The sequence below is a fragment of the Heterodontus francisci genome, chromosome 24 (genome assembly GCF_036365525.1).
Source record: "Heterodontus francisci isolate sHetFra1 chromosome 24, sHetFra1.hap1, whole genome shotgun sequence".
Classification (NCBI taxonomy): Eukaryota; Metazoa; Chordata; class Chondrichthyes; order Heterodontiformes; family Heterodontidae; genus Heterodontus; species Heterodontus francisci.
This window is the reverse complement of record NC_090394.1, coordinates 37,001,257-37,017,130: the sequence shown is the minus strand read 5'-3', so window position 1 is coordinate 37,017,130 and position 15,874 is coordinate 37,001,257. Positions and strand designations below refer to the sequence as shown.

Sequence of the window (15,874 nt, the reverse complement as noted above, 5' to 3'; positions counted from 1 at the left end):
TTATTAGAATAATACCTGGACTCCGAGGGTTAAATTATGCAAGATTAGAGATTACACAAACTAGGGTTGCGTATCCTGGAACTTAGAAACTTGAGTGATTTGATTGAAGTTTTCAAGATATAAAAGTAGTTTATAATCTATCAAACCTATTTCTGCTGGTTGAGAGATTGAAGACTTGGGGGCGTAATCTAAAAATTAGAGCCAGACCTTTCAGGAGTTCAATTATAGAATCATAGAAGGGTTAAAGCACAGAAGGAGGCTATTTGGCACGTCGTGTCTGTGCCAGCTCTCTGCAAGAGCAACTGAGCTGGTTCCACTCACCTGCCTGTTCCCCATAGCCCTGCAAATATTTTCTCTTCAGATAATTATCCAATTTCCTTTTGAAAACCAGATTGAATCTGCCTTCACCACACTCTCAGGCAGTGCATTCCAGATCCTAAACACTCGCTGTGTAAAAAAGTTTTTCTTTTCGCTTTTGTTTTTTCTGACAATCACCTTAAATCAATGTCCTTTGGTTCTTGACCCATTCTGCAATGGGAACAGTTTCTCCCTATCTACTCAGTCCAGACCCCTCATGATTTTGAACACCTCCATCAAATTTCCTCTCAACTGTCTCTTCTCTAGGGAGAACCGTCCCAGCTTCTCCAATCCATGTAACTGAAGTTCCTCATCCTCGGAACCGTTCTCGTATATTTTTTCTGCACACTCCCTCTGATGCCTTCACGTCATTCCTGAAGTGTGGTGCCCAGAATTGGACACAATACTCCAGTTGAGGCTGAACAAGTGTTTTTTAAAGGTTCACCATAATTTTCCAGTTTTTGCGCTCTATGCCTCTATAAAACCCAGGATCCTGTTTACCTTATTAACCACTTTGTCAACTTGCCCTGCCGCCTTCAATGGTTTGTGCACATATACCCCTAGGTCCCTCTGCTCCTGCACCCCCTTGAGAATTGTTTCCTTTATTTTATGTTGCCTCTCCTTGTTCTTCCTACCAAAATGTATCACTTCATACTTCTGTGCATTAAATTTCCTCTGCCACGTGTCCACCCATTCCAACCTGTTTATGTCCTTTTGAAGTCTGTCACTATCCTCCTCACAGTTCACAATACTTACATGTTTGGTATCATCTGCAGATTTTGAAAGTGTGCCCTGCACACCCAAGTCTGGATCATTAATATATATAAAGAAAAGCAGTGGTCCTAACACGTACCCCTGGGGAGTCCCACTATACATCTTTCTCCAGTCTGAAAAACAACCAGTCACAACTACTTTCTGTTTCCTGTCACTCACCCAACTTCGTATCCACGCTGCCACTGTTTCTTTTATTCCAAGAGCTTCAACTTTGCTGACAAGCCAGTTATGTGGCATTGTATCAAACACCTTTTGGAAGTCCATGTACACCACATTACCCTTATCAAGCCTCTCTGTTGCTTCATTGAAAATCTCTATCAAATTAGTTAAACACGATTTGTCCTTAACAAATCCATGCTGGCTTTCCTTAATTCATCCATATTTGCCCTAGTGACTGTTAATTTTTCCCGGATTATGGTTTCTAAATGCTTTCGCACCACCACTGGCCTTAGCTGCCGGGTTTATATTTACACCCTTTTTTGAACAAGGGAGTAACATTTGCAATTCTCCAGTCCTCTGGCACCACCCTTGTATCTAATGAGGATTGGAAGATTATGGCCAGTGCCTCAACAATTTCCATCCTTGCTTCCCTCAGTATCCTTGGATGCATCTGATCAAGTCCTGGTGACTTACCAACTTTAAATACAACCAGCCTTTTGTATACCTCTGCTTCATCAATTTGTAGCCCAAACAGTGTCTCAACTACCTCCTCTGTCACTATGTGGCAGAATCTTCTTTTTGGTAAAGGCGATGCAAAGTATTCATTTAGTACCTCAGCCATGCCCTCTGCCTCCATGAGTATATCCCTTTTAGGTCCCAAATCAGCCTGACTCCTCCTTTTACCGCCCTTTTGCTAATTGTATGCCTATAGAAGACTTTTAGATTCCCTTTTATGTTGGCTGCCTGTCTCTTCTCATACTCTCACTTTGCTGCTCTTATTTCTTTTTTCATTTCTCTTTTCATTTCTCCCTCTGAACTTTCTATGTTCAGCCTGGTTTTCACCTCTGTTATCAACCTGACATTCGTCATACGCACCCTTTTTCTGCGTCATCTTACTCTCTATCTCTTTTGTCATCCAGGGAAACACTTATATACGTAAAAGATGGTAGAAGATTAGATTAGATTAGATGAGAGATACAGCACTGAAACAGGCCCTTCGGCCCACCGAGTCTGTGCCGAACATCAACCACCCATTTATACTAATCCTACACTAATCCCATATTCCCAACAAACATCCCCACCTATCCCTATATTTCCCGACCACCTACCTATACTGGTGACAATTTATAATGGCCAATTTACCTATCAACCTGCAAGTCTTTTGGCTTGTGGGAGGAAACCGGAGCACCCGGAGAAAACCCACGCAGACACAGGGAGAACTTGCAAACTCCACACAGGCAGTACCCGGAATCGAACCCGGGTCCCTGGAGCTGTGAGGCTGCGGTGCTAACCACTGCGCCACTGTGCCGCCCTAAGTTTGTAACTGTCTTCTGCAAATGGCAGTTGATGCTGGGTCTATTAATTTTAAATCTGAGATTGTTAGATTTCTGTTAACCAAATTTATTTAGGGATATGGGGCAAAGATGGAGTTGGGTTACAGATCAGCCATGATCTCATTGAATGAAGGAACAGGCTTGGAATAGTCTACCCCTGTTTCTGTGACCATGCTGCACTATTCCTCCTCCCTGACTTCTTTGCAGCCTTTAACACGTTTGACCAAACCAGAATGCTCCAATGCCTACCATGTGTTGTTCAGCTCAGTTAGTTGCCTTTTCTCGCTTTCATTCTTCCCTATCAGATTTGAGTCAATGTAGCTCTTGCAATCACTTCTGTTCCTGCCCTTGTACCGTGATCTCTGGAGTCCTCCTTGGATCATTGCTTGGCCCCCTTCCTATCCTCAGCTACATGCTGTCCCCATACCTGACATCATCTGTAGACGTGGGATTACTATTGACTTGTATGTTGCTGATGCCCAGCACCATTTCTCCATCATCCCTCTCAACTGCTCCACTGCCTTTGTATTGTCAGACTGCTTGTCCAACATCAAGTCTTGGATGAGCCATGATTTCCTCCAGTTGAACAAGTGGAAGACCAGAGTCATTGCCTTCAGCCTGTGTCATTAACTCTGTACTCTTGCCACCAATTTCATCCCCTCCCTGATTACCTGCTCATGCTGGACCATATTTTTGACAATTTTAGCGCCCTATTCGATCCCAAGCTGACCCCATTTTCCTCTCTATCACAACACCTACTTCCATCTCTGTAATATTGTCTCCCCCTCGTCCTACCTCAGTGTTTAGTTTGATTTGCATTCACATTTGTTAAGCAGGTGAACACAGCTACTTAGTCTACACTAATGCCTCACAAATAGCAATGTGATCAATGACCATTTAATCTATTTTTGGTAGTAATAGTTGAAAAGAATACTGGACAGTACATCAGGAGAACTCTCTACACTTCTTTGAATAGTGGCATATGTTTCAGTCTGAAAAATGGTAAGCTTAAAAATGCCATACTCCGTCACTACTGCAATGAAGTGTTCATGTAGGTTATGCATTCAAGCCTTGGAGTGCAGTTTGAATCAACAACCTTCTGACTTTGGAGATAAGAGTGTTGCCAACTCATCCAAGCTGACATCACAACATAACCAGTCAACAAGATGATAATACTGCTAATGTTACTGGGCTAGTAATCCAGAGGTGACTAATACCCCGGAGACATGAATTCAAATCACACTATGGCAGCATAAATTTGGAATAAAATGCTATTCTCATTAATAATTACGAAACTACCAGATTTTCGTAAAAACTCATCTGGTTCACTAATGCCCTTTAGGAAAGTAAATCTGCCATCCTTACCCAGTCTGGCCTACATGTGACTCCAGGCCCACAGCAATGTGTTTGACTCTTAACTGCCCTGCAGAATGACCTAGCAAACCACTCAGTTGTATCAAACTTCTACAGAAAAGTTAAATAAAAATATAACCGTACATCAATGTAGGCACCAGAAACATCAAAGGCACACACCCTGCCCAGTTGACTCTGCAAAGTGCTCCTTGCTAACATCTAAAATTGGAAGAACTATCCAACAAACTAGTCAAGCAAACCGAGTCAATACCCACTGAATTATACATTACAGCCAATATCCCAAATTTCTCCATTACCATTCCTGATTACGTCCGGTTCCACCGGCAGGACAGACCCACCAGGGATGGTGGCACAGTGGTATACAGTCAAGACAAAGTGGCCTTGGGAGTACTCAACATTGACTCCCCATGACGTCTGATCATATCCGGCCAAACGGGCCAAGGAATCCTCCCTGCTGATTACGACCTACCGTGCTCCCTCAGCTGATGAATTTGTTCTCTTTTATGTTGAACACCACTTGGAAGAAGCACTAAGGGTATCAAAGGCACAGAATGTACACTGGGTGGGGGACTTCATTGTCGATCACCACCAGTGGCTGGGTAGCACCACTACTGACTGAACTGGCTGAGTCCTGAAGGGCATATCTAGCAGACTGGGCCTGCAGCAGGTGAAGGAACCAACAAGAGAAAATAACTTGCTTGACCTTGCCCTCACCAATCTACCTGTTTCAGGTGCATCTGTCCATGACTATTCTGGTAGGAGTGACCACTAAGTCCCATCTTACACTGAGGATGCCCTCCATCGAGTTGTGTGGCACTACCACTGTGTTAAATGGGATATACTCGGAACAGATATAGCAACTCAAAACTGGGCATCCATGAGGTGCTGTGGGCTATCAGTAGCAGCAGAATGGCATTCAATTACAATCTGTAACCTCCTCTCAGCATATCCCTCACTCTACCATTACCATCAAGCCAGGGGACCAACCCAGGCTCAACGATGACTGTGGAAGTGCTAACTTGGTGAAGCTGCAGCACAGGACTAGAGGCATGCTAAACAGCGGAAGCAGCATGCTATAGATAGAGCTAAGTGATCCCACAACCAAAGGATCAGATCAAAGCTCTTCTGTCCTGCCACATCCAGTCACAAATGGTGGTGTACAATTAAACAACTCAGGAGGAGGCGGCTCCAAAAACATTCCCATTCTCAATGATGGGAGAGCCCAGGAGGTCAATGCAAAAGACAAGGCTGAAGCATTTGCGACCATCTTCAACAAGAAATGCTGAGTGGATGATCCATCTTGGCCTCCTCCTGAGGTCCCCACCATCACAGATGCCAGTCTTCAGACAATTTGATACATTCCACATGATATAAAGAAACGGCTGAAGGCACTGGATACAGCAAAGGCTGTAGGCCCTGACAACATCCAGCTATAGTACTGCAGACGTGCTTTAGAATTAGCTGCACCCTTGACCAAGCTGTTCCAGTACCACAACAACTGACATAGCTACCCAATCAAGTGTAAAATTGCCCAGGTATGCCCTGTCCACAAAAAGCAGGATAAATCCAATCCGCCAATTACCGCCCCATCAGTCTACTCTCAATCATCAGCGAAGTGATGAAAGATGTCGTTAACAGTGCTATCAAGCGGCACTTGCTTAGCAACAACCTGCTCAGCGATGCTCAGTTTGGGTTCCACCAAGGCCAGTCAGTTCCAGATCTCATTACAGCCTTGGTCCAACAGAGACAAAAGAGCTGAATTCCAGAGGTGAGATGAAAGTGATTGCCCTTGATATCAAGACAGCATTTGACCAAGTGTGACATTAAGGAGACCAAGCAGAATTGAAGTTAATGGAAATCAGGTGGAAAACACTCCAATGGTTGGAGTCATGCCCAGCACAAAGGAAGATGGTTGTGTTTGTTGGAGGCCAGTTATCTCAGCCCCAGGACATCACTGCAGGAGTTGCTCAGGGTAGTATCTGAGGCCCAACCACCTTCACCTGCTTCATCAATGACCTTCCCTCCAACATAAGGTCAGAAGTGGGGAGGTTTTCTGATGATTGCACAGTGTTCAGTACCATTCGCACTCCTCAGATACGGAAACAGTCCATGTCCGCAAGTAGCAAATCCTGGACAACATTCAGACTTGGACTGATAAGTGGCACAAAACATTTGTGCCACACAAGTTCCAGACAATGACCATCTCCAACAACAGAGAATCTAACCATCTCCTTTGACCTTCAACGGCATTACCATCGCTGAATCCCTTACTGTCAACATCCTGGGGGTTATCATTGACCAGAAACTTAATTGGACCAGCTGTATAGATAGCATGGCTACAAGAGCAGGTCAGAGACTGGGAATTCTGTGGTGAATAACTCACCTCCTGACTTGCCAAAGCCTGCCCACCAACTACAAGGCACGAGTCAGGAGCATGATGGAATACTCTGCACTTGCCTGGATGAGTGTAGCTCCAGCAACACTGAAGAAGTTAGACACCGTCTAGGACAAAGCAGCCCACTTGGCGCCCCATCCATCACGTTAAATATTCACTACTCCACCACTGGTGCACAGTTGCAGCAGTGTGTGCCATTTGCAAGAAGCAACTTGCCACGGCTTCTTTGACAGCACCTTCAAAATCTCTGACCTCTTCCACCTAGAAGGACAAGGGCAGCAGACACATGGAAACACCACCACCTGCACGATCCCTTCCAAGTCGCCCACCATTCTGACTTGGAACTATATTGCTGTTCCTTCACTGTCACGGGGTCAAAATCCTGGAACTTTATCCCTAACAGCACTGTAGGTGTATCTATGCCACATAGACTGTAGTGGTTCGAGAATGTGGTTCGCCATCTCAAGGGCTGTTAGGGTGGGAAATAAATGCTGATCTTCCCAGCAAGACTCACATCCCAAGAATGCATAAATTTTAAAAATCCTGCTCCGAGACTCAGCTCATGGTTGTTAATATTTAATTTTATGCTGGTGGTGGGCAGTAACCGGGGATTCACTTGTGCCCCTCAGAATTACCTAAAACTCTGGTTGTTGAGTGTGAACGTTCATGCTTGTAATTGGTATCTTTGTAAATAAATGCTCATAAAGCTGTGTAAAGATTGGCTCCAGTTCTATCCTTCACCACCTGGCTTTCTGGAATAGAGCATGACAGCAGAGGATGGTTGCCCATAAGAAAATTGTTGGATCCCATTAGTTACACAAAGAGAGACGAAGTCCGACTGTAGCTTTAAGAAACTTTATTGCAGTTAATTTATTGATTTAAAGACACCTGGTTTGGTTAGCTTCATTCGGGGGTTAATAGATGGTGCAATTTGGCTGGGGCTTTCTTTAATTTGCAAAGTTTAAGATGATATGTTAGGCGATTTGTGGAGGGATGCGATTGAATTAACAGTGCGTTTCTTCCACTACAATCAGAATTGTATATTTTGATTGGGAGCTTTGACTGGAGTGGTCGGTGGTAACACCATGGATATAAAGGTATGGGACAAAGAGAGAAGTATTTTCATGCTACATTTTATGGACCTGCAACCAGATTTAGTTTTTCTACAATAAAGCATAGTAAGGACAAAAGGGGTATTTCTAGACAAAATCATGAAATGGATAGGGACCAGAGTTGGCACAGCAGTGAAGTTTCTGAATGATAATGGAGGGAATTTGCCATTGACCAGTTCAGAGATGTGTGAAAATATGGACATAGTGGTCATGCATACTGCAGCTGAAAGTCTTTTCAGCAACGTACTCTGAAAGAAATCATGTGGTAATCCATGAAATACTGCATAAAATTTTAGGTAATCAACCAGACTGCAAGTTGACAACTGGCCTTGCATGGACGATTCATGCAAAGAATACTCCAGGTGGAGGAGGGTGTAGTCCTTATCAATTAGCCTATGGATTAAATCCCAAATTACCTTTTGCCCTATGCAATAGTCCTCCTGTGCTAGAAGTTACTACAGTTAGTTCCAATTTTCTGCATATTTGAATGCTTTACTAGCAGTGAGATAAGTTTTCATCAAGGCTGAGGTTTCGGAGAAAATTCGGAAAGCAATGAGGTATTTATAATACCACCTGAGACAGAATTTAATTCAGGAGATTTAGTGCATTATAAAAGAGCAGGTCATAGGGAATGCAAAAGCCTTGGAAAGGTAATAGGTTGTGATGGTAAGACAGTAATTATCAAACATGACAATCAAACTGTTAAGGTTCATCCCTCATGATTAATCGGAATTAATTACAGAATCTTGGACTCTGAGCAACTGATAGAAGTAAGCGAGGCACCTTGGACCTCAGATGCTCACGTTTTGTGATGAAGGTCCTGAGGAACAGAATGTGGTAGATCAAGGGCTGGATGGTGGTAATGTGAACAATCATGACTGGCTTGACAGAACTATCACATCCACAGGCCATTTGCCCTGCGTGGGTACTCAAGTGACATAAATTCCAGAGGGGTACAGTAAATTGTGGGACGTGCAGGAAAAGCTACAGGCAAGTTTAAATATTGGTTGAATGTTCAGAATGATGGCCAAAAAGTGAGGTCGATGGACTGGCAGAATTGGATGAAAGAATGGAGAATAAGAAAGCGCAGTGCAAGTACTGATGGTGAGACTGGAAGTCACTCTTGTGTCAGAAAACGATCACATAATGGTCAAAGAGCCTCTGATAGGTAGTTGAAGAGAGTTAGGAGTTTATGCTGAGGTACCAGGTAAGGGTCAACGAGCTTTGTCTTACAAGTGGATTTGTAGTGAAAAAGTCCTTGCAGGTGGGACTTATAAAGCGAGGCTGGTTGCTAGCGGGTGACTGAGTGATACAACTGTTAAGAGTGGATTCTTCCACAGCTGGAAAAGTAATCTTAATTTTTTCAGCTCTCTTGGCACATACTCATGGGAGTGTAGGTCAATCGACATAGAAGCCCCATTTCTGCAGGGCGATACTTTTCAGAGAAGAAGTGTTTCTGGATCTGTCCAAAGAGGCGGCAGCTGCAGAAAGAAAATTATGCAAACTAAACAAATGTGGCTATGGACTGAATGATATCTCCATGGTATGGTATTCTCAGTGAGATCTGTTTTTGCTGAAAATAGGTTGTGTTCAACTTAAAGCCGATCCCGTAATGTTTTATGGGTATCATAAAGGGAAACTTTCAGGCACTTCATGATGCATGTCGATGGTTTCTTCTGGTGGTACTGAGAAATTTGTGAAATATGTTACTTATAAGATGAGAACAGAATATAAAATTGTGAATCAGGCTTGTGGGGCTTTTAAGTATCTATTGGTTTAGATACTAAGCCGTATAGGTCTGGAATAATTTTCAATCAACAATCCTATTTAGGGAGAGTTACTCCAATCCTGGTTAATCCAGGCCATAACAGAAAGATGTTATATCTAAAAAAAAGAGACAGAGCATTTGCGAAGATTGTTTAGTCAGACTGGACCAGGTGCTATCTTAATGTTTTCGAGTTAAGAAATACAACGCAACAACTAAATTAGAGGAAATTTTAAGGGCAATTAAGACATTAAAGAGGTTATATGTGGATAAATGCACACCTAAGTTCCCATCCTTAGGTGACCAAAGAACATGAAGCTAGTCATTTTTAGTGATGCTTCACATGTTAATCTTCCTGATGCGTATTCTAGTGCAGCTGGTTTCATAATATTTCTGTTGGATGAGAATGGGAAATGTTGTCTTTTAGCTTGGGAAGGTAAGAAAATAAAGGTCGTGAAAAGTACTTTGGCTGCTGAAACAATGGCTCTTGCAGAGGCAGTGCATATGGGATTCTATTTTTCAAATATTTTAAGTGAAGATCTGTACAATGGACAATCTGAAGATGGTATGTCCATTGAATGTTATGTAGATAATAGTTCCTTATGGGATAATGCATACTACAAAAAGTGAGTGAGAAAAGGTTATGGATTGACCTTGCTGGCTTGAATCAAATGCTGGAGCGAAAGGAAATCACTGAAATTAGATGCAAGTCATCAACTGTTAGATTGTTTTATAAAATGAAATGCTGGCATGAAGAAATTGCTTGGGGTCCTCGAGGAGGGGCGTCACGCAATTTAATGCTCTGTACAGAATATGGAAGTCTTTGATTTAATTTGTTTTGAAATTTTGGTTGTGGATGTAGACTCTAATTTTTACTTAAAGAGAAATAAGGGAATCTGTTAATTGTATATTAATTTTTTATTTTTATTTATTTTATTTAGAGATACAGCACTGAAACAGGCCCTTCGGCCCACCAAGTCTGTGCCGGCCAACAACCACCCTTTTATACTAACCCTACAGTAATGCCATATTCCCTACCACCTACCTACACTAGGGGCAATTTACAACAGCCAATTTACCTATCAACAGAAGTCTTTGGCAGTGGGAGGAAACCGGACCACCCAGCGAAAACCCACGCGATCCCAGGGAGAACTTGCAAACTCCGCACGGGCAGTACCCAGAATCGAACCCGGGTCCCTGGAGCTGTGAGGCTGCGGTGCTAGCCACTGTGCCGCCCTGATTGTATGCAAGTAATGGGCATTAATTAGGGAATCACTTGCTCCCCTATAAAAAGGAACAGATTGAAACTGTGGGCTCGAGGCCAAAATGGCGTGGGTGGCATCAGGTAGCATGCCGGAGATTGTCCTGCCCCCATGCCATTTTGTCTGTGGCAGGCACCGTAGCGGACAGGATGTCCACTGGGAGGCCAATTAAGCCACTTAAATGGCCCATTCAAGCATTTAACCAATGTTGGAGGAGCCCACTGCCACGTGGAGGCACCAACAGGTGATACCTGGCAATCTCCTAGTGAGCTCGAGAGGTGGGGAGGGTCCCTCCTCTGGGGGCAATCCATGGTCCATGGAGGGCGCCCCTGGCAGTGATGACTGCCACCACGGCAAGCATTCTCCCCACTGCCCCCCGGCCCTCGCTGGGGTTTGTCTGACTGGCTCCGGTAATCCCGAGCCCACTTACCTTGCTTTGGGGTCTCCTCCATTCGCTGCTCCAGGCCTCCTGCAGTACCGCGGCGCTGTTAAATTGCCGGCCTTCCGATTGGCTGGCAGCTCTCGGAGGTGGTATTTTGTCCATTAGAGGGATGGCCTACCCGCTGTTGAATTTGGCTGGGGGTCCAATGGAGGGCTGAGGCAGGGTCCCCCACCCCCATCTCCCGGCCAGTCGCCAGGGTCCCCATCACAGATATAAAATTTAGTCTTGTTCTTGTTGGATGAGGAGGTGCATGTTTGTATCTCTGTAAATAAATGCTTACATGAATGTGTAAATATTGGCTCCAGTTCTATCCTTAACTCCTAGCATTCTAGATTAGAACAGTGGTGGTCTGTTGTCAAGGAACTGTGAAAGAGTGGTTCACTGGTGGCTCACACTGAATTTTGTTTTCTCCCTCTCCATGTGAAGTGCATGCAACAGCTTGGCATCTTCTTGTAGCTATTCACTTGGCAGAAACTTGTTATGGGTAGGTGTCAGGAGGAACTTATGTCATATTCCCAAGTGGTGTTCTGCTGCCTCTTTAAATTAATTTTTTTGTTTTAAAAAAAAAAATCAAGTTTACATTTTCATGATTGTAATGCGACTCATCAGCCAGTATGTTAACTGCAAAAGGAAAACAGATGGACCCACTGACTCTCAGGTTTCTATTGCTTTGTTGCAGGCAGAAGATTGAAGAGTTGGAGGCTGAGAGAAGCCGTCTTGATCAGGTCAACAAGGCCTTGGAAATGAAACTGGAGCGATGCACCCTTCAGGTACAGGCACGTGAGGTCTGGGAGGAGTGCACAGTCACTTACTCATGCAAAGATAGCAGAGGGAATCGCTCAGCAAGTGTCAGTAGAGGGAATTGCTCACTTGTGGTTAAGCAGTAGATTTATTCTACACAGGACGTGGAATAGCATTTCAAATGATTCACTGAAGGATAGAAAAAGATATTGAATCGCTGATCAGAAGTGTGATGAGGACAGTTTGTTTTTACGTAACGCGTTATTATGATCTGGAATCCACTAGCTTGAAGAGTGGTGGAAGCAGACTCAGTAATAACTTTTCAAAAGGGAATTGGATAAATACTTGAAGGGGAATTGGATAGCTCTTTCAGAGGGCTGGCAAAAGCACAAGGTCCAAATGATTTCTTCTGTATTGTAAGATTCTATGATTCTATTCTGTGATGTTAAACCAATAACTTCATTTTGTATGGAAGGAACATATTTTTGTACATCGGATTACATCCAAAGGATATACAGCATAGAAATAGGCCATTTGACCCAACCAGTCCATGCCGGCGTTCATGCTCCACTCGAGCCTCCTCTCATCTTTCCTCACTAAATTTGTCATCGTAATCCTCTATTCCCTTCTCCTTCCCCTTAAACACATCTATACTGTTAGCTTCGATCGCTCCCTGTGGTAGCAAATTCCACATTCTCACCACTCTTTGGGTAAAGAAGTTTCTTCTGAATTCCCTATTGGATCTCTTGGTGACTACCTTGATGGCCTCTAGTTTTGCTCTTCCCCACAAGTGGAAAGATTCTGTATCCACTCTGTCAATACCTTTCACAATTTTAAAGACCTCTAGGTCACCCCTCAGCTGCCTTTTTCAAGCGAAAAGACACCCAGCCTGTTCATCCTTTCCTGATATATATACCCATGTATTTCTGGTATCATTGTAAATCTTCTCTGCACCCATACCAGTGCCTCTATATCTTTTTTATAATATGGCCACCAGGACTGCACGCAGAACTCTAAGTGTGCTTGAACCAAGGTTCGATGCAGGTTTACCATAATTTCCCTGCTTTTCAATTTTTTCCCTCTCAAAATAAAACCTAGTGTTTGGTTTACTTTAAGGCCTTGCTAACCTGTGGTGCAACTTTTAGTGATTGGTGTATTTGTAATCCCTTTGTTCCTCTACCCCACCTAGATTTGCACCTTCCTACTCTTCTTACCAATATGTACTAACTGTGTTGAACTTCATTTGCCAATTATTTGCCCATTCTTCAAGCCTATTAATTTCCTCCTGTAATTTCTTGTAGTCCTCCCCAGTTTTGACTGTCTTCCCAATTTGGTGTCATCCACAAATTTAGAAATTGTGTTTTTGATTCCAAAGTCCAAATCATTAATGTAAATTGTGGACAGCAGTGGCCCCTTCACTGATTGCTTTGGCTTTCCAACTAATTGCATCAAGTGACAGTAATGCCCAACAATTACACATCTCCATATGTAAGTTTTGAGTCACATTTCCTACACCACAATTCACAAGTGTCAAAAGTGCATTTAAAAGAAAAAAAGGAGAGGCAATCATTTCACAGTTTTTTTTGCTGACCTGGAGCCATTAACCTCCAATTGTTGCACTGTTCTGTCTTGAGTGCATTCTACCATGATCTTAAAAAGGACAGGCCAGGTTGAATAAAGTGCAGCTCAACGGGCGAATTTTACGTTGTACTTGCTAACTACTTAGCAAGACCGCTGCCTGGGAAATCTGTTTGTTTATTTGAGTATGTTTTAACGTATATGTCAGTTTCGCTCAGTGGTAACAACCTTGCGTCAAAGGCTTGTGGGTTCAAGTCCCACTCCAAGACTTGACCACATAATATAGGTTGACACTCGATGCAGTACTGAGGGGACATTACATTGTTGAACATGCTGTCTTTTTAATTTGATAAATTAAGACCCTGTTTGCTTCTTCTAATGGATATGAAAGAATTCATGACACTATTGAACATGGCAGGGAATTCTCCCAGAGAACATTTATCCCATAACCAGCATCACAAAAAACAGATTAACTGGTTAGTCATTTTATTTTCTATGTGCATATTAGCTGCCATATTAGCCTTCCAACAAGTGTGACAGCACTTCAGAAGTAATTCATTATTTGTGAAGCACCTAAGGATGTGAAAAGTGCTATATAAATGCAAGTCTTTCTTCTATATAGTTTGGGATTTTGTATGATGCATTCATTATTTTAAGTGCATCACTTATTTTCTTGTTTCATATTGTTTGCTTTCACACTAAGAAAGGTTTTGAGGTATTTGTTGGAAGTAAAAATTTCCAAAGTCATGTTGGAATCCAGCATGGCATTTGACTCATGTTGCACCTTACTCCTGACAAGCACAGACATTTTAGGTAAAAAAAAGAAGAGTATAACTGCTTTTTTTAATGATGTTGCACTCTGCATGGGTAAATATTCATATTTATAGACATTTAGAAAATCTTCTATTTGAGCTTATGACAAGCAGTAGATTTGCCATGGTCTATGACTCAAGAGACCTTTTGACTTTATCTCGACATCTATTAAGGCTGTATCCAATCTTTTTTTATGACCTATTCTCGGAAGAGTTTGCTGACAGTTCACATAAAAGGAGGAACGACAGCACTTAGTTTCTCTGCCACTGAGGATTAGTGGAGTGATGAGTGTTTGTTTAATTGGTGAGCTAGTGTCAAAGGATGAAAGTTAAAGTTATTGGGAAGTTAGTCTTTAATGGTGGTTTTGTAACATGCAGGCCATCACTTTATATGATGAGGTGGATTCATATTAAACCCTGTATTAGTGACATGACAGAAGCGTGCAAGCGATACATGATTGATGTTGGTAGGTCTTGCATCTCTAATCAGGTAGAACTGAGCATTTGTTTATCATTAAAGTCAATGATTTCATTGTGTAGGAAAGTTCCAGTAATATGCAGATAAAGACTTCTGTGAGTTTCTTTCTGGTATCTTCATTTTCAACAGTGTCACAGCAGCTCCTATAAGTAGACTTTGCCCTCTGAAGTCTCAAAGATGCACCGTTTTGAAATTCTGTTCACATAAGGACATGTAGATGTAGTTCATCCAATTTTAAAGCCATACCTTCTATACTTATTTCTTATTGAGCAAGATAAATTTGTATGTCTCATTTCTAATGGAAACTGCCTATGTATAAAAATACCACACTGAAATTCCAATTTCTCAACAATTGGCAGGAAGTGCTTCCAGAAGTAAGATTTTGAATAAATGACTCTCAATCTTCCATGCCATTTCACACAATGAGTTAGGTTTAAAAAAATAGTGTTACACAAAGATTTCATTTGTTTACAGCGTGTTTAACTTATGCCTCATTGGATATATAAAAATGACAAATTTCATTAACCTTCCTAGTATTATTAAACATGAAATAGTGTCCATATTTTAAAATTGTGCATGAGGTATCATGTCTCTAACCTTTACCTCAATGGGCTCTGAACCATTGGGACTATGCTGGCTGAGAAAAACCTCTTGTATCCTCTGAAGTTCTTCACTGGGATGCAAGAAGTAAAATGTCTTCCTGTTTATCAAATGGGTTGGCATCCTTCCATCTATGAAAGGTGATGGACGCGCAGCAAACAATCAATTCTCTTGGTGCACCTTTGTTGATGGCTGTGAAGCTAATTCTTGAGAGGCAGGTTCTGCCACATGTGCTGCACGTGAAGCTGCCAAGTGATGCTGTGAGTTGTTGTTTTTGACTTTGGTGCCTGTTGCCAAGCTGCTGTAGCAACTGGTCATTGTGGTAGTGCACACCAATCCACATGATGCATCGCCATTTCCCTCTTTTGCTAGCTAGTCACTCCCAAGTGCAATAGTTGGCATTTAGGGCCTTCATGTAACGCTTGCAAGCATTCTTGAAGCAGAACTTTGGGTGCCCCACTGGTCATCTGGTCCCGGCTATCTCGCCATACAGAAGGTCCTTGGGTGTGCGACCATCTTCCATCCTGCAGACGTATCCGATCCACCGAAGCCGCCTTTTTTTTTTTATTTTTTAGAGATACAGCACTGAAACAGGCCCTTCGGCCCACCGAATCTGTGCTGACCAACAACCACCCATTTATACTAACCCTACAGTAATCCCATATTCCCCACCACCTACCTCCACTAGGGG

General features: G+C 42.7%; 1 protein-coding gene across 7 annotated transcripts in view; it reads left to right on the top strand.

Annotated features, from left to right (window-relative positions):
- Nucleotides 1-15,874, top strand: part of mad1l1 (mitotic arrest deficient 1 like 1) — a 999,406-nt gene that overhangs the window by 523,042 nt on the left and 460,490 nt on the right. For all 7 annotated transcript variants that reach the window (XM_068055940.1, XM_068055938.1, XM_068055941.1 and 4 more), the window contains one exon: nucleotides 11,654-11,744. In XM_068055940.1, coding sequence (XP_067912041.1) covers nucleotides 11,654-11,744 — 91 coding nt within the window. The remainder of the gene's footprint in view (nucleotides 1-11,653; nucleotides 11,745-15,874) is intronic.